This window comes from Gadus chalcogrammus, chromosome 1 (assembly GCF_026213295.1).
Source record: "Gadus chalcogrammus isolate NIFS_2021 chromosome 1, NIFS_Gcha_1.0, whole genome shotgun sequence".
Lineage (NCBI taxonomy): Eukaryota > Metazoa > Chordata > Actinopteri > Gadiformes > Gadidae > Gadus > Gadus chalcogrammus.
Genome location: NC_079412.1, coordinates 8,207,954 through 8,226,768, shown reverse-complemented (window position 1 = coordinate 8,226,768; position 18,815 = coordinate 8,207,954). Strand labels below are relative to the sequence as shown.

General features: G+C 48.1%; 1 protein-coding gene across 1 annotated transcript; it reads right to left on the bottom strand.

Annotated features, from left to right (window-relative positions):
- Nucleotides 1–712: 712 nt before the first annotated feature.
- On the bottom strand, nt 713–18,298 carry acvr1ba (activin A receptor type 1Ba). The gene is made up of 9 exons (XM_056586907.1): nt 18,103–18,298; nt 7,603–7,839; nt 6,336–6,587; nt 5,856–6,086; nt 5,494–5,661; nt 5,207–5,363; nt 4,992–5,116; nt 4,459–4,589; nt 713–4,125 (listed from the first exon to the last, which is right to left on the bottom strand). The coding sequence occupies exons 1-9, from the start codon at nt 18,164–18,166 to the stop codon at nt 4,000–4,002; spliced, it is 1,491 nt and encodes a 496-aa protein (XP_056442882.1). The 5' UTR covers nt 18,167–18,298; the 3' UTR covers nt 713–3,999.
- Nucleotides 18,299–18,815: the final 517 nt, after the last annotated feature.

Below are 18,815 nucleotides of genomic sequence, written 5' to 3'. Positions count from 1 at the left end.
AGAGAAAACACAACGAGAAAGACTACACGGCTCGTATGTGACATCACGCTCCCTGCGACTGGCGTGGAGAAGACCGACAATCTTCCCATCGGCATAACTGAAACTCTGCACGTGCCCCGACTTATGATGGTTTTCACCTCTTTCGATGCTTTTATCCTCCCCTTGGAAACAGCGGTGAAGTGGGGCAGAGAGATCGCCATTTCTGTGCCGAGTTCCAAGTGCGGGTGTTGTGACGTATAGCATATATGCGTCGAGAGCAGCGAAGAGCTGTAGTTCACAAAGCGGCCTCACATAAAACCTAAAATTATCAATCTTCTTCACGAAATTTTTTAGTTTTCTTTGCATGAAAAATTATCATTCAAATCCACAAACAACATATGTGTAATCCAGGTCATATAAAGACTGGGACCAGAAAATAATTATTTTCTCTCCATTGACACCCATTCATATTTTTCGATCTCATAGGTCCCATGAGCTCTACCGGAAGTGGCGTGACTTCGCCACTCTATGACGCTCTTATGATTCTACTTCCGTTCGGTAAGAAGGGCCAGACTTTCTATGACATAAAACCGGAAAACAGATCGTTCTGGAGCATAATATCCTTTATTATGTCCATGTTCTGGAGACTAGAAGACTTCATAACAACAAGTAGGCTATGGATGCCCGTAGGGGCCTCTTTGCACTTCTTTGCTGAATCAGATGATTCAGTTATTACAACTGCTTGCGATGGTTGAACATGAACGAGAATTTATCTGGTGATGTTTATAATTGTAAGCTATCGTAATGCAAATGTTAGAATGGGTGTTAAGTTTGCCTCGGAGCGGGCGCACTCACACTAGGCCATCTGTACCATCTTTAGACAGCGAAAAAACAACTACATAGTATCAGTCAGGCCAGTGAATAATTGACAAGCACAATGTTTATATGATTACCCTAGGTGTGGCAATTATTGGGAAATCTAAGTGTAATATGAATTATGACGTCTTTCTTTCAAAGTTTGATGTCAATGTACTTGGAAAGAGAAGGAACAGGGAGACTCAAAAACCGCATTGAATTCATGCCGAGCCCACAATAGAAGTCAGGGTCTTCCTCTAGATGGCGCTGTAAGATTAACGTTTCTGAGCTTGCCTCGTGTACAAGTCAGTTTAGTGATTGAATGCAACCCGAGTTCTTTCAGAAGGTCACATGACTATCCTGTGATGAATCTCCCCCCCTTCCCCAACAAGTCTTGAAAGTGACCCGTTATTTCGCAATCCAAGGCAGAGATAATTAAACCATATGGCCTGCCCTGAAAAGTAATGAATTAAAAACAAAGTAGATCACTTTACAACAAAACTTAACCCACATATTGCAATGCTCAAATAAAGATGACCATCATAAGAAAAAAGGTATTTATTGTTCATCCTCTATGTACACATTGAAACTAATTCTGAAAAGATTTGCATCACTGGAAATATTTGACAGGATATCTTTTGATAAAATACCCATAAAAAAGAAAGGACAAGACAAATTTGAGATTTGTTTCCCCGACAGTCTTCCTTCAATACTCTGCACTACACGTTAATTTTCCTACAAACAAGCAACAGGTTTGGCCGACTATCAGAAGAATGAGTATGTACGGGAAGGCAGAGGAAATGGACACGATAAGGGTTTAAAAATCACATTGATGGCTGCAGTGTTCACGACCACATGCAGAAGGGAACAATGAACTGGTTAAAAATAAGTGAGTTAAGTGAACCTCTAGCACAGGTTAACAGAGTTAGCCCTGGGATATCCAACTGCCAGTGTGATACTTTCAATACCGTCGTCTATAGACCAATATTACAGAGCCTAGGGCTGTAGATGATTTCACACGTTCACATCCAACATTGTGACCAACCCTGTCCAACAGTTAAATCAACATTTCACTTGTTCCTACTTCTGAATAAATAAGCAATTGGTGAAATTCCAGAATTAAATATGATGCCCCTTTATTTTCCAGTGTCAACGAGAGATACCACTCCAGAGAATGAAGGAACAGATTTGGTGGGCTCTTAAAAGAGCCCCAAAAGAATTGCATCCAGTTACTCCTTAAAAAAACAAAAAAACAAACGCAGCAACATGAACTAGGATCAGTAGTACCAAACTGCTCTAGTAGCAGGTAGGAGTTAAGAATCCAGCAGATTTTCATGCAGATGAAAAACATTCAAAATAAAAGTACCTTCCAGTGGTGCCTGTGGGCAATAACAGGAGTGTTTTATATACACAAATCATACATGTATTAGGGGTGTGCACGAGTACACGTGTAACCGGTTAGTAAATCATAACCGTTTAAAAGAATCATATCATAATTAAAAAAAATTCTAATCGTTCACACCCCTAACATGTACCCATCAGTAGTGTCTTAAGAATAAAAATCAAAGCAAACACCCAATACGTCTTTAAACACACAAAAACATGAAATCAACAGTATTTTTCCATTGCCATTGCTTACGCTTATTTGCTCAGTGTGGGTGATCTCATTGCCCGTCACCAATGGGATTATGCGAGCATTGATGAACATGTCAACATCTTTAAACAATATAATAAACCTTTTCTTAAATACAATGGGTTTGGTACTAAACAACAAAGTTGATTATATATCAAGACACTGGCTTGTAGCACATCACAGTGTATTCATCAACATGAGACGAAAAAAAAACAACTCAAATAAATTAATAGAAATTCAATCCACTAAACGCTATCCCTGCGACATTAAAAGTGGGAGAATGACGCACGAGGCGAGAAACAGCTGTGCACAAGGTGCTGAAAGCTACGATACAGCGCGTCGCCCGTCGGTCAGCGGGCTGTTGAGGTAGGGGGAGGGGCCATGTGTTAATATTGTTCATTCTTAAACCATCACGTCCACTCCCACCCGTTCCATCGCGCCCGGCCCCCCCCGAAGGGAGGGACTGCCCCACTCCTCCCCCGGCCACCCTGACATAAACAGTGCTTGAGCCTCTCCCTAAACACAGGTTTACATTGAAAGCGTTGCCGTGACAACAGTCATATGGAGTCGTCTGCGTCATCAGCCCGTGGCATTATTCGCTGAGTCTTCTGGACAAAGTCAGTTCACCATGGGGCCAAATGTCCAGAGAGGTATCAAATAAATCAACTTAAAACAATCCAGTCACTGTACACCAGTAGCATAACCTGCTAAGGGGAGTGGAGGAGGAGGAAGAGGAGGGTCTCGCAGCATATCCAGTACGGGGAGGAAGAGGAGGGTACAGTAGCATGTCCAGTTTTGGGGGGTGAATGAGGAAAGGGGGAGGGTATAGTAGCATGGCCTGCTATGGGGAGGAAGAGGAAGAGGAAGGTATAGTAGCATGGCCTGCTATGGGGAGGGGAGGAGGAAGAGGAAGGTATAGTAGCATGGACTGTTATGGGGAGGAAGAGGAAGGTTTAGTAGCATGGACTGTTATGGGGATGGGAGGATGAAGAGGAGGGTATAGTAGCATGGCCTGCTATGGGGAGGGGAGGATGAAGAGGAGGGTATAGTAGCATGGCCTGCTATGGGGAGGGGAGGATGAAGAGGAGGGTATAGTAGCATGGCCTGCTATGGGGAGGGGAGGATGAAGAGGAGGGTATAGTAGCATGGCCTGCTTTTGGGAGGGGAGGAGGTAGAGGAGGGTATAGTAGGACAAGGAGGAAGAGGGTGGGAGCGATGCTATTAACAGTGATAATGTTTTGGTGCCGGGGCCTATGGAGATAATGAAGGAGGGGAGGTGACAGAAAAATCTCAAAATAGAAAAAGCTGAAGAAGAGGGTTGGGAGAACAGGAGGAGGGACGAAGGTGGGGGGGAGGTTGTCAGTAGTTTTGGCTAAAAAAGGTGAGGTAGGCCTTTGTCACAACTTGGGAGTGTGTTGGCGTTTTAAAACTGGCAGGGCTGTTCTCCGGCTGCAGTCCGTCTCATAGTGTTCTTTGTTCCGTGCGTCACTCCGTTGCATGTGTCGTCCCTCGCCGCGCGCGCCCCGGCCGCCTCACATCTTGACGTCCTCGTCCACGCTGAGCTGCGACAGAGTCTTCTTGATGCGCAGCGCAGTCAGCCGCGCCGCACCGTTGGCGTACCAGCACTCACGCATGATCTTACCCATCACACGCAGCGACTGGTGGACAAACACATACACACACACACGTTAAATACAGTGCGTGGGATCTGCGCTCTGTTGAACATTTAAGAAAATGTGAAAAACAACATTTTTTTCTAATAATGTTAATAAAATAACTTAACACAATCTAAATCCTGTTTAAAAGCCGGCTTGATGTGAACAGTCTTAGATAGTCGCTTATTTTAGGAAAACCATCTTAACAAAACCCAGACTATAGCAGAGATTTATGATATCAAGTTCCTTTCCATCATGTCTCATATAATGGTGCAGCGCTGGTGTTCAGCGGCTGTACGCTCTGCGTCTGCCGGGTGCATCGTGTGGGGGACTCACCTCGTAGCTCTGCCACCAGTTGGGTACGTTGGGCCTCAGCCTCTGGTCACACACCACCTTTCTCATCTCCTCTATGGACGGGTCTGACGGCACCAGGTCAAAGTAGGGCAGCTGGTACTCCTCATGGATACCTGAGAGCACCAGAGCGCATTAGTCCTGTCTGCCGTCGGTGTAACGCTCTGTGTGCACGTGTACTATTGTCAATGGACTGCATTTATACAGCGCTTTTACTAAGCAGTCGCCACTCAATGTGCTTTTAAGTAGAGCCTAACATTCACCCATTCATTCACTCGTTCACACACCGACGGCGGTGTCAGCCACGCAAGGCGACGTCCAGCTCGTCAGGAGCCGTCAGGGTGAGGCGTCTTGCTCCGAGACCCCTTGACACTCGGCTAGGAGGAGCTGGGATCAAACCAGCAACCTTCCGTTTCCATGCCGCCCCGTGGACTCAACACACACACACACACACACACACACACACACACACACACACACACACACACACCACGGAGAGCTGCGCTCCACTGCCTTACCTCCGGTGTTGCAGCGCCGGGCCACCTCCCAGTACACCAGGCCCAGGGCGTAGATGTCGGCGCACTTGAAGGAGTCAAAGTGTTTCATGTTGATGGTCTCGTCCAGCACCTCTGGGGCCATGTACCTGAGAACGAGACGGACACGGGGTCAGGTCTGGGTGTTCTGGGGCGGCGTTCGTCAAGGGGACCACAGAGTGGAGCCTGGCGATGCGTACCTCTTGGTGCCCACGCGCTGGTTGGGCGCGATGTCGATGGTGTCGGTGATGGACTCGTGGCGCACGGCCAGGCCCAGGTCAGCGATGGCACACATGCCGTTCTTCTTCACCAGGATGTTTTTGGACTTGAGGTCTCGGTGAGCGATGCCAGGTTTGCCTGCAGACCCAAAAAACCACCGACATCACCACCGAGAAACACCGCAAATAAGCCTGGCACCAAAAGCCCCCCCGCACTACCCCCCAGTACTAAGCCACTGTATGAAAGGCTCCCTGCTGACGGAGCTCACCTTGCGTGCCCAGGATCTCCATGTGCAGGTGGGCCAGGCCGCTGGCCGCCGACAGCGCCAGCTTGATCATGCCCTCGATGGTTACCGAGTAGTGGTTCAGGTAGTCGAACAGGGATCCGTGCTCGTGGTAGTCCGAGACCAGCCACAGCTGGGTCCAAGTGCCGTTGTCTGACAGAGAGTAGACGGAACAATGAGAATATGCAATAGGGTGACACGTGCTAATACACATTGGAGCCTTATCTTAGCTTTTAGTTATACCCAAATAAAGAATTCCACATGGGAACAGGGAGTGTTCACCCTTTGTACATGCGTGCCTGATCCGTGATCTCTTGATTTTTAATTCATAACAGTCCCCCTCTGACCTTTGTTGTCGGCGGCGATGAAGCCCAGGATGTTGTCGTGGCGCAGCATGATGGTCTGGTAGATCTCTGCCTCGCGGAACCACGAGCGCTCCTCCCGCGACGAGAAGATCTTCACTGCCACGTCGCCGCCCCGCCACTTCCCCCGCCACACCTCGCCGAAGCGCCCCTTCCCGATGATCTCCTGGAGCACGATGGTCCGTGCGACCGTGCGCTGCACAAACAACGGCAGGCCTGCAGGGGGCAGCACACGCACACACCATCAAGGGTTACTGTGAGTTTTTCAGGGAATATTACAATACTGAGGCCAGTGTTATTTATATATTTCTGGCTTGTTATTCTGTTGCGACAATAAAATGTATTATTATAAACAAACATTCATATCCCCAAATAAATAAAATAATCAGACCTCGACATTATTCACAGTACGAATAATCAATTCTTAATAGGAAATATAAATGTTATTAATGAGGAGCCACTGACCTGAGCCGGAGCCGGAGGTGGACATGTCGTAGATGAGGTCCTGCAGCGTCTTGTCCTTGGCCAGGTAGAGGTGGTCACAGGACGGGTCCTCCACGTCCAGACGCTGCCGGTGGCTGTAGGCCCGCTGGTGGTACTGGAACAGGAACACGCCCCCCATCAGCACCACGCACATCAGGAACACCGGCCCCGCGATCACCGCCACCAGCTCCACGGGGCCCCAGGTCCCCGACCAGCCGTCCCCTTTCCTGGGGACTGAGGGCGGGAACAGAGAGAGAGGGAGAGAGAGACAGATACAGAGAGAGAGGGAGACGGAGACAGAGAGAGAGGGAGAGGCAGAGGGTGAGGGTGAGGGTGAGGGAGAGGGAGAGGGAGAGGGAGAGGGAGAGAGACAGATTTGAAATGTTATTCTAATATTCTATACTGAGACAAAATAATTGTCCGACTTTTATCCAAAGAAACTCCAAGAAACTTTGGATAAAAGTCTTCTAAATGACTGTCTAGTTCAGAGTGAAGATGAACTCATGGTATTCAGAGCGATGTCCTAGAAGGCCTTTCACGCGTGCACCTTAAGTCGGACGTTCTCCGGTTAATAGGTGGGGTCGTTACTGTGAACGCAAATGTCCGAATGCGCCCCTTCAGAGTGTAGCCGGCCAGACCCCTGGTGTGCAGTCCGGAGGATCGGAGAGCCAGATACTCCACAACGAGCCAATGGGCGTGTTGCAGACGTGTTATCGACGTGTTGCTGACGTTTCTACGGGAGTAGAAGAACGCTGGGCGTACGCAGCTTTGTACATTTGTCTTCTCTCCTGTAATTGCATTCCAACCTCTTTCTGCTTTTCATATTGTGGATATATCTTAAAAAATGCAGCATCGATATCTCCGCAAAAAGAGTGCAGTACAGAGTTGGTAGCCTCAGCCGCCCCTCGACCGTGCGTAAACAAAACAGACTTCCGCTGCACACTTTAGCATCACGTCGTCCCACCTCCTACATGCTCTACCCAGGAGCCACACCTCGCCTACACAGAGGACCTCTAGCAGTGTGAACACGTCCGATGCGGTTTAGCTCCGCTTGTGTGCATGTGTGCAAAGGCAACTCCCGATCAGCTCCGGACCGGATTTTCTAGAGCCGTTGTGTGAAAGGCCAATAGGAGGCTACAAGTACAGCGTGAAGCTAGAGGAGTACAGAGGGAAGCAGGTTGACCGCAGTGAAGTGAGCGGTGCAGAGGCCGGTCCGTACGGCGGTGGGGGGGGGGGGGGGGGAACTCACCAGGAGCCTTGAGATCCACGCTGTTGCAGTAGTCCTCGTAGCAGCAGTGTGTGTTCAGCAGCCCCTCGGCGCTCAGGCAGTAGAAGGGCTGTCCCGGGGGCACCAGGTGCTCCCGGGCGATGCAGATGCGCACATGCTCCTCCTTCCCCTGGCTGATGAAGGTGGAGGCCATGCAGGCCCCGTCCGTCTCGCACTCAAAGCCCGTTCTCTCACAGTTGGTGCAGTTACATTGAAGGGCTGGGCGAGATAAAGAGAGAGGGGGAAAAGGAGAGAATGTTGATTAGAAAAGAAAGGCTCATTTACAGAAACAACAAAAAAAGTAACTAGACCTCTCCTCTTTTTAGTCCTCCGTTAATTAAAATCACCCAGGTAAAGCAACGGGTCAATTTAATACGAGAAAACAATAAAAAACATTAAAAGGGGTGAGGGGTGGTTTTATTTTTAACACGACTTGTCCAGCAGGGGGCCGACTGCAGCCAGAATGAACACATTGCTGTAGCTTCCTTATAGTGGCGTGTGTCGGGGTGGCGTGCAGAGAGAGAGACAGCATTACGCAGCAGCCAGACGGCCCCTGGCGGCCCTGAAATCAGATCTACCACTGCAGATGAACCCAAACACACTGGGTGGAGAGAGAGCGGTCCACCAGGACAGAAACCCAACCAGGGGAGAGGAGTGGGGGGGGGGGGGGGAGGGAGCGCGATGGCCCGGGCCACATCCCCAGTGCAGTAGATCTCTTTATCAACTATGGTTAATCAACTGTTTGTGAATGATAATGCCCAACCACCAATAGTGTCCCACTATTACCTCCAGCACAGCGCTAAAAATCTGCACGCTAATGCTGGGTAGACCATACAGGATAATTAGCCAGATTTTGTGCCACTGATTCTTTGATGGTTCATGGATAAAAATCAGCCGTAAATGTGCTCACTTTACCTCACATAATGTTGAATTAAGCTGGGAACTACTGAACTACTGTAAAAAAATCGACAAAGTATCGACAAACTGCTCCTCCCATATCATTTATGAGAAACAAATCCTTGTACATAAAGAAAATACCTCATTGGATTGACCACAGGGTTTGCACTAGAGGTAAACATTGTTGCAAAATAATTGACAGTGGAATTTCTCCTCCACCTCGTAATCAACAAGCAATGTTTAACTCAAATCTACACCAGTTGACAACACGTCAGCATCAAGAGAAAGAGTCTGCATGAGAGGGATCATTGAGATCCTAAACATATTGCGATTAGATTCTGCAATATATTGTGATTCATGACCCCCATATTATTCAAAGGCATCATAAATAAATGAAGAAAATAAGACTGCTCAACCCACTTCAAATGGGAGTGCAAAAGTGCAAAAACGTTGTCCTTGATCATTCAGGACACAGGACCTTAGTAATTAAACTCTGAATAGGAGACCGCTCACATGAATGCTGAGTTCCCAGCACATAACTTACATTTATCTAAATACAATAGAGTAACATAAAGCAGACATAAAATAGTAATATTAACCTCAGAATAATTACATAAATAGGATTAACTTAGAGCCTCAATCAAATTGAGGAAAATAACAAAAATGTGTACTGCTAGAGTCCAGTCCTGTTGGCTGTAAGGTCATCAACCAAAATGTTAAATTTCATCTGTGAATTTTGGAATATTTGCAAAAAGACATATTGCAATACTTTGCGCTACGTACCGATATAATAATTGTGTCCGCAAAATATCGCGATACTGAACAGAATCGATTTCCCCCCCACCACTAATAGGAACGGTCACCACATAAAAACAATTTGTGGAATGCAGAACTGACACTTTGAGGTCTGCAGTTCAAGTGTGTTTAAAGAACAAACAGCCCTTTATCAGACGTGTCACCGGAATGTTGTGTAATCCAACAAAAAATGTTCTGATCGGAAAAGGTATGACTCCGTTCATGTGGATTCTGGCCAAACATGTTTCCAGCTCCTCTGAGAAAAAGCAACTACTGTTAAACCAAACAACGTGTGCTTGCGTGTGGAAGGGGGGGGGGGGGGGGGGGGGTAGTGCATTCAAATCCATGCCTCACACACAGGGGCCCTATTAAAAAGGTGAAGCCATGGAATGAAGCCGCCCTTTAAAACAAGCCCCAGTAGTCCACCATGGGATGAGAGGCCCGCCACTGGCCCCTCCACCACCACCCGGGGTCAGGGCTGAGAGGCCCGCCACTGGCCCCTCCACCACCACCCGGGGTCAGGGCTGAGAGGCCCGCCACTGGCCCCTCCACCACCACCCGGGGTCAGGGCTGAGAGGCCCGCCACTGGCCCCTCCACCACCACCCGGGGTCAGGGCTGAGAGGCCCGCCACTGGCCCCTCCACCACCACCCAGGGTCAGGGCTGTGCGGCGACTCAGGAAGCAAGGCGCTGCGAGCTGATTTGATTAGAAGTGAAATAAGGAGCTTGAGTCACAGCGCATATGCTTCTCATTTAGAGGAAGGTCAGAACAAAAGACTCTTGACTCGGCCACCACATGCAGAGCTTGGCTGATGGGCATGTTTTTGACCTGATTATGATGAACGGACTGACACATCAGGACGTTTAAATTATATTGATACACAATAATGAATTATTTCATTTTGAATGAATGATAGAGCGATGGTCCTCGAAGTGAAGGGAACGGAGGGGACCAACCAAGACCCCAGGAGACCCAGGACTCCCCATCGCGTCCAGCCTGCTCTCAGTGCCAACAAATATCTCCGTCTGCTAGTGGTGGTTAGACCAAAAACGTGTGTGGGAAGACGGCCCTAGTCATGTGGATGTTGTGGCTGTGGTTGCGACTAAATGAAGTCATTCCTCCCCCCTCCAGATTCTCTGTGAATGAGCTGCTCACAGGCTGCCTCACCCCCACAAACACACACGGCAGCCAGGATCTTTCCTATCACAGTGCTGGCCCCCCTCCACCGGGTCTTACCGAAAGTCGCTTGGCACAAAATTGACCGATGGTGGGTGGACCGATGCACGGATTATTGCGCCATCTGAATGCAACATCCCCGAGTTCAACATGCACAGCCCTGCCGTCATTCAGGGTGGATCCCACACATGCACATTGCTGCGTGTTTCGGCCTGCCCGTCTAGAACTCTTGCCGTTAATTGAGTTTGTTGTTCACCAACGTGTGGTGAGACTGCCCGTCTGCCTTGACGTGCGAGTGTTCCCAGGAGCTGAGGGGTAGGTTCTTAGCCACTGATTGTGGCAAACGCAAAACCCTGCTCCTATGGTTGCATGCAGTTGGAATTTCCTGCAGATTACGGATAAGGTGAGGAAGACCGATCATTTAGGGAAAAACTGCTGTGGACCAATCAACAGGCAGGACCACATCCGTCCAATCAGCAGGGGAGCTGAACCAACCAACGAAGACTGGTGTCCGTAAAGATTGTCTAGTGATCTCGGAGACAGGATTTGAAGACTGAAGACTCGCAGTTCGATAATAGTTTTAAACCTACTAGCCCTTGCACTGAGATCTGTGTCAAAAACGGCATACTTTGGCTGAAACATTTTTCCTAGTGTCAAGCAATGCAATGAAAAAAGGTATGCATGAGTAGCAGAATCTCAATAGTTTGTTACATCAGAATCAATTAGTGTGTCGTGTCTGTGTGCGTGACAACTTCACTAAAAACACCTCCTCAAGACTAGCCCATGGTTTGTGGTCTACTAATAGTTTGGATTGTGGCAAATCTGGTTGAGTGCAGAGAAGAAATTAGAAGCCAGTCCAAAACCTGGTGCTTTCTCACAAGCAAGACTGCACAAAAGTATAATCTTGCTTGTGGATTAGGGCAAAAACAAATCAAATACATACGTGCATACATAGGTAGCCTCAACCCACAGGGATCTGAGGCAGGCTGGAGGTCCCTGATCTGAGGCAGGGTGGAGGTCCCTGATCTGAGGCAGGGTGGAGGTCCCTGATCTGAGGCAGGGTGGAGGTCCCTGATCCGAGGCAGGGGGGAGGTCCGTGATCCGAGGCAGGGGGGAGGTCCCTGATCTGAGGCAGGGTGGAGGTCCCTGATCTGAGGCAGGGTGGAGGTCCCTGATCTGAGGCAGGGGGGAGGTCCGTGATCCGAGGCAGTGGGGAGATCCCTGATCTGAGGCAGTGGGGAGGAAGGGTCCTGATCTGAGGCAGTGGGGAGGAAGGGTCCTGATCTGAGGCAGGGGGGGGGAAGGTCCCTGATGTGAGGCAGGGGGGGAGGTCCCTGATCTGAGGCAGCATGAGGACCCTGATGTGAGGCAGCATGAGGTCACTGTGGTTTTACAGAGGGCCTTTGTGTTGAGATTAGGACGACATGAGCTTTGGACTAGTCTGGGTTCCTGAACAAAGAATAGAGAAGAGGTGGAAGAGGAGGGGGGGGGGGGGGGGGAGCCCAGGGGTTCCACTCTCAGGATATGGGGGCAACAGTAAAATACTACTGGAGACTTCTGGTGGTGGTGGTCAGGGCCAGACAGCAGAAGGGGTGTCAGAGGGGGGAGGGGTTTCCCCGGAGTGGGCGGGAGAATGAGGCCGTGGATCGGTCTGGGGGAGGGGGGACATTAATGTGAGCTTACAAAGCCCCAGGCTGCGAGAGGGGGGGTCTGACTGACCAGCTGCGAAGGTCATTAAAGCTCGGTCTAGACTTTGACAGAGAGGAGGGGAACAAGACAAAGGGATAGGGGGGGGTGTTCTAGGACTCGGAGCGAAAGGGGAGTCGTTAAAGAGTGGCTGGTGTAAAGTTCCTCTCATTCCGTTCGTGTTCAGGCAGGAAACGGCCCGACATAGTTTGGATTAATAAAACACAGACGCTTGAATAAGGGACCAGAAAAAGAGGAACAGTGGGAATCTGTGAGGGGAAAATGTGGATTTAAAGTCGAACCACAGTTTGTGACAGGATGACACTCAGACCTACTGAAAGTAATTCCTAGTAGTAACCCTGTCACAAAACAGACCTACTCAATCCCCTTCCTAGTAGTAACCCTGTCACAAAACAGACCTACTCAATCCCCTTCATAGTAGTAACCCTGTCACAAAACAGACCTACTCAATCCCCTTCATAGTAGTAACCCTGTCACAAAACAGACCTACTCAATCCCCTTGATAGTAGTAACCCTATTACACAGCCAGACCTACTCAATAGAAAGCAGACCGACTCAATAACCCTGTCACAACAGAGCTCGCCCTCCCAGCGAGATAAGGAGGTGAAGTCAGTGGAAAATAGTTGAAGACCATTTGTCCAGGGCCGGAGGGGAGGGGGGGGGGGGGGGGATCTGGGGGCGCAGACAGAGAGACGGCCGGCTGCATGCGTGCAGAGCACCGCGGCCATTACCAAAATGCACAGGCTGAAATTAGATCCATTCAGATACCAGACTGAGAGCTGATCAAGACAAGCAGACGCCACCAGACAGTGTGAGTGCAGCGCGCACGCACATACACACATGTTTTGTGTGAGTGCACACTACAACCACACAAACACACACAGCGTAATGCTCTGCCCTAATCAATGGTGGAGAAGGAGGAGTCATTACCTTTGTCTGCATCTCAGGGTCAGATTACTGATCTGATTCTGAAGTGAGGCCTCTGGGGCTCGACAGCACCGGCTATCTCTGGAAAACCACCTCCCTCTAGGCTGCAGCGTATCCTGTCTGCTCCCACGCATGTACCGCCTGCCAGCGCACCGACTGGTGCTAGCTATGGCTGCACACCGGCCTTGGACCCCCATGCAGGGTTTCGTCCAAAAACCTGGCTTTGTTCACTCTATGAAACGTGTTCCTCGTTTGATGTCATATTATTCATCCTCTTGACCCCCAGCCTGCTGTGAGAGCCGGCCTCACCCATTGCACCTGCACACACTACAGCGTTGTACCTTGGTATGGGAGAGGAGCTGGCCGCCAAGTCTGGTGTGGGGCCTCATGAGCTCAATCCCACTAGAGACTTGTGTAGTTATTCTTCCTAGTTAGGGCAAGAACCAACAAGTAGTGTGAATTGTGTTCAATATGAAGCAATCAAAAAGGGACAGTATAAAAGACAGGATAGTATAACCTTGATTAAGAAGCACAGGCTCCGTCAAAAAGGCCAACCTGTGCTTGTGTTAAGCTAATCTGCCAGCAGTTACACATACCAAGACCCTCAGATGAGTTCAATCAGTGCACAGGATAACCTTGGTTCCCTGATTCAAATCACTTCAAAAGAAGCAGAAGGAAGGGGTACTAGTACATTTCCCTAGCAGAAGGACGGCAGACAAGCAGAGAACCACAAAGAAGAGCACGACTAAATCCACGTTCCTGAAGCCGACAACCAAAGAAAACGACATCCAACATGCCTTCGGGGAGACAGGTAAAATGGAGGCCTGTTATCAGGTGAATCCCTGTATTATGAGAACACAGCTCCCCCAACCCCCAACATTTATCCTACAGCAGAAAGGCTAGTGGTTAATTGCTTTGCAAGGAACCCACGTTGCCTGTCTCGCCCATCGTCTCCACGGCACGGAGTGCGAGTGGTGAGGAGAAGAGCAGACGATTAACTGTCGTGGCGGTAGTAAAGGGGGGCAAATCCCTTGTGGCAACACACCAAGTTGGTTCTAGGGCCAGGTCAGTCAGAGGCTACGGTGTCTGGAGAAGCAATTAAGACCCCATGCCTCCGGAGGTCCCTAACGAGACTCTTGTATACCGGTTATCAGTGTTACACACTGCAGTGATGCTGCATAGTACACACCGCCTGCATTCGTCCATTTTATTGCATAAAATGTAACGCAGCCTACGGCACTACCCGAACGCGGCCTACGTCACTACTCAAACGCGACCTACGTCACTCACTACCCGAACGAAGCCTACGTCACTACCCGAACGCGACCTACGTCACTACTCAAACGCGACCTACGTCACTACCCGAACGCAGCCTACGTCACTACCCGAACGCGACCTACGTCACTACTCAAACGCGACCTACGTCACTCACTACCCGAACGCAGCCTACGTCACTACCCGAACGCGACCTACGTCACTACTCAAACGCGACCTACGTCACTACTCAAACGCGACCTACGTCACTACTCAAACGCAGCCTACGTCACTACCCGAACATGGCCTACGTCACTACACCCAGGGAGCGGAACAATTGATGCTTTTAAAACAGTAGGGAAATTCCTCTGCACACCGCCAACGGTCCCTCTTCAGGCGGTTTACGTGCAGTCAGATACGGCTGGAGCCACATGGATCTGTCCTCCACGTCCAGCAGAGCACACTTGTCAGCGTTTGTCTCATTGTTGAAAGATGTGATAACGAGTCATATCTAGTCTTTTTTACTTACAATTAATTCCCTCCAAAATTGAAACATAGGCGGGAGATAGGCCGTCACTAGGGTTTAGACCACGATGATTGGACCTTATTTTCTTTTAAATATATATATATTTTTTTTATACCATTTAAAATCAAATTCAGAGCTCACAATCTGATACTATTCAATTAAATTACTAGCTAGCATTGGATATTTGGATACTTCCCGCCAGGTCTACGCAGTGGATTTGATGCATACGATGAATCCAATGCATGCCTCACCCAAAACGCAACCCACTGGTTCGACATGCAGCTGTACGGGGCAAACGCAGCGTTACCACAAAACAGTGTGATGCAGGTGGGGTGTACAAGCCTTTAGTTTATATTAAGTTAATCTTTTATACTATAATAAGAGAGAAAATAAAGGTGGTTTCGGTCCTGACTGAATGTCTGTTTTACAATCTTGGTCTACATGACGATTGATGGCAACAGCTGCCCGACCAACTGGCAACAATTTTGTGAAGCTTGGTTGGTTTCGCCCATTTGTCTCGCTAAGCTTGGGAACTTTTGCATTTTTTTTATTACTTTACTTCGTTTGGAGATAAGGCATAATAAAATGACGCAATATTAGAACTCCAACATTTTGGCTGATAAAGTCAGTGTCGGGGCCCAACATACTTTACAGAAGAGCAACCTGGGATAATAATGAACCGGGATACACTAAGAGACACATAAATGCCCCCCAAAGGTGGATTGGGGAAATAGGCTAGTTAGATAGTATAGCAATATCTGGGACTCTGAACGTCGGGGCTGTTTGATAGTTACACATCAGGAAGAAAATAAACAATTGCTCGACGTACAGAGAAGAATACCGTATAAAGAAAATTCTCCCTTCCTGCAGATCTGTTAGTAAATACTAAAACAAAACTGAACCATTAAGTTCCCAGATCATTCCATAATATTTCTTGAGAATCTAACCAAGACCAGTATGTGCCTGCCCAAAAAAAGATTATTACAACTATTTACATTTCATCACATCCACTGTGCCAGAAAACCGCACCTGTACCGGTCAGGTAACAGTCCAACAACCAGGGCCTATCATCTATAACCTGCAGACATACCTCGGGGAATGACCCAAACCTGGAGGGCGGGATGACAGTGTTTTGAACGACTTAACACAACAAGCACAAGCGCTAATATGATCGGATCGTTTGAACCCTGCTCGTCCGAGGACTTTGTATGGCGAGGAAAGCGATCATCCTGAATTTATCCTTTACAGCCCTGGGGGGTCTGAGAGTGAGCAAACCTGGAGTGTACTCCAACTGAATATAATCTAAGACCAAGTTCCATTGTTGTAGGTGAGACTAAAAGAAAAGCTGGGAGAGAAAGACGCGCCCTGCCTTAAGGCAATCTGTACAGTTCAGTGGCCATATCGTATTGCAGTTGTGTTGGATCCATACAGGCTCCCAAACACAGACAACTTCTGTTCCATGTTGCTAAGCGCACATGCTGACAGATACATCCCATTCCTGCCTTCCTGTGGATCCCCCTCCATAGCCGGTGTTCTGCATTAGCAGCACAGCTACTTTTTGGTTGGTCTGGTTTCAGTCATGCAATAATCCATTATGTGGTGTGAAACAGTGGCTCCAGACAGACGCCCCTTATACAACAGGCTTGTCCAGCTGCACAAAGTCTGTGGAGAGCACAGGTCCTCCCACATTTCCTCACACTTCAGTGTTGCGTTAAACTAACCGGGCCATTCAAACAGCCCACTCAGGTGGCACTACTACAGCCATCCAGAATTGACTTCCCTCTATGTTCCTTTGCATGATATATTGACCAGACCTCAGTGCAGCGACATTATCTCAACACAGTGGGGGAGGGCAAAATCTCACTGGTTCTTGGAAGGAGGATGACTCACCATTTACAATACAACACACAGGGTAATAGAGAGGGACGCATGCAGGATAATCAGCATACACTCGCCTTTGTTGTTTTTGTGTAAAGTTGCAAAGGGACAGTAGTTAGTAAATTGTAAAGAATACTAAAAGAGCGAAAAGAGTACCAGCCAAGGGACTCCAATAAACAATGTTCTGCAACTAAAACTATTAAATAAAATCACTGATTGGGACCCTAATAACAGATAGCATTAAAGAACAGCACATAGCTAATACCACTGTTTCTGGGAGCCACATGAATTTGTTCATTATGCCTGGAACCGGGAGTCAGCTGCTCAAGGCAGTCATGAAAGATTGAGGCCGTGACAGCCAAATAACCAGTGCATGTAAAACCCCACTTTCCATCACAAAGGAGCCAGACTTCACCCCTGACTTCAGTCTGGGCAGCCTGAATGGACGGCTGTTGTCGCCCTATGAGACCATTCACACAACGCTGGGGGCCCACTAAACATACTTTTTACAAATTAAAATGCACACAAAAAACGGGCTTCAATTATTTTAACTCCATATACACATTCGAGAAGATCTTTAAAAATATAACCAAACTTAAAACGTTTTGTTCCATTTATATTCAGTATTCAATTGATGGCCAATATTCTGACAAACGAATGACCAAGGCAAGTGCAGTGCGCGACTTCTTGGTTTATCGTACAAGACATAGACAACCATGCTTACAGGTTAGTGTTAAAATAACATTGTTAGTAAATATCATTGAAAATAACGTGCTTATATCATGATAATATCTAGCACAACAAAGCCGCCCGTGGAGTCAATCCCTCCACCAACACACACGGTCTGGGACGTTTCGGTCGCCCGTTCCCGATTAGACTAGAATAGACTCAGATTAGTAGTATTTTAATACATTGATCTAGCCTTGTAACCCACACATATAGCAACACAGGCTCCAGGGTTTATCTTCCGCCTTTATACCGCTCGTTGAGGAGTGCCAACAGCACCACTCGGTCCACAGCTCCCCGGAATAAACAAAGCTGCCGTGTCGTTGTTCGGCCGCTCCGTGAGGTTACCGCTCACCAACATGACTTAACGTGTCGCTATCAACACATTCATATAACGATATCGGTGCCGAACCTAACGGCTTACGAGTGGTCAACGCAAAAGACGGCGATAAAGAGTAGAGGCTAGCTCAATAAGGTCAGCCAAATCCCAACACACAAAGCGCCATGATGAGGAGCGACAATAGGAGCCGCTCCAGGAACGCCGTCTTTCCTCAACACACGGGGCACAAACCGGCGGATATGTTCGTTAAACTCACCACTGCCGCCAGCCACCAGCGCCAACAGGACGACCAACGTGAGCACGATTTGATATAGAGCCATGTCTTCTTAATTTCCCATCTCTCTGCGTGAAATTCGTTGAAAGCGTGGCGTTATCAACCCGGCCCGAACTGATACACAACCACAACCCGACCACATACACACACATACCACACAGCGGCCAGATACCAGCCCGCGGAGTGACGTCGTTAAAGGGGCGTGCGCGTGTCTTAAAGGGGTGAGCTATGTCCTGTTGTTTGGGACTGTTCTAAAGTGAGATAGGCACTATTCATTCCATTTGAGGGGATATCGGAATTTTTACAAGATCCCCCATTTTACTTTTTATATATTGAGTATTTAATAGTGTTATATCAGATATGTATAGATATTTTCTATTGAGCGTGTTATATGTCGACTTCGTTATTGTTCTTTAATGTTTCTCATGCCAATAAAGCTTTTTTTAATTGAATTGAATTGAAATACTATTCAGTCTCAATGTGCCTTACGGTTACGTAGAGTGGGTTATCATTATATTATTATGTTGTTACGAAACCGTTTCCAACTTTCCACTAACAGTTGTTTGTAACTTTACAGCCGTTTCCATGGTAGGCTACTCATTTTGACTGATTCAGGCCTTCATTATCTGCAAGGGCCAGACAAGAGTGGAAATGAATCAACCTTGTCTTCGTCTTTTTTAGGGGTCCAAGCCAAC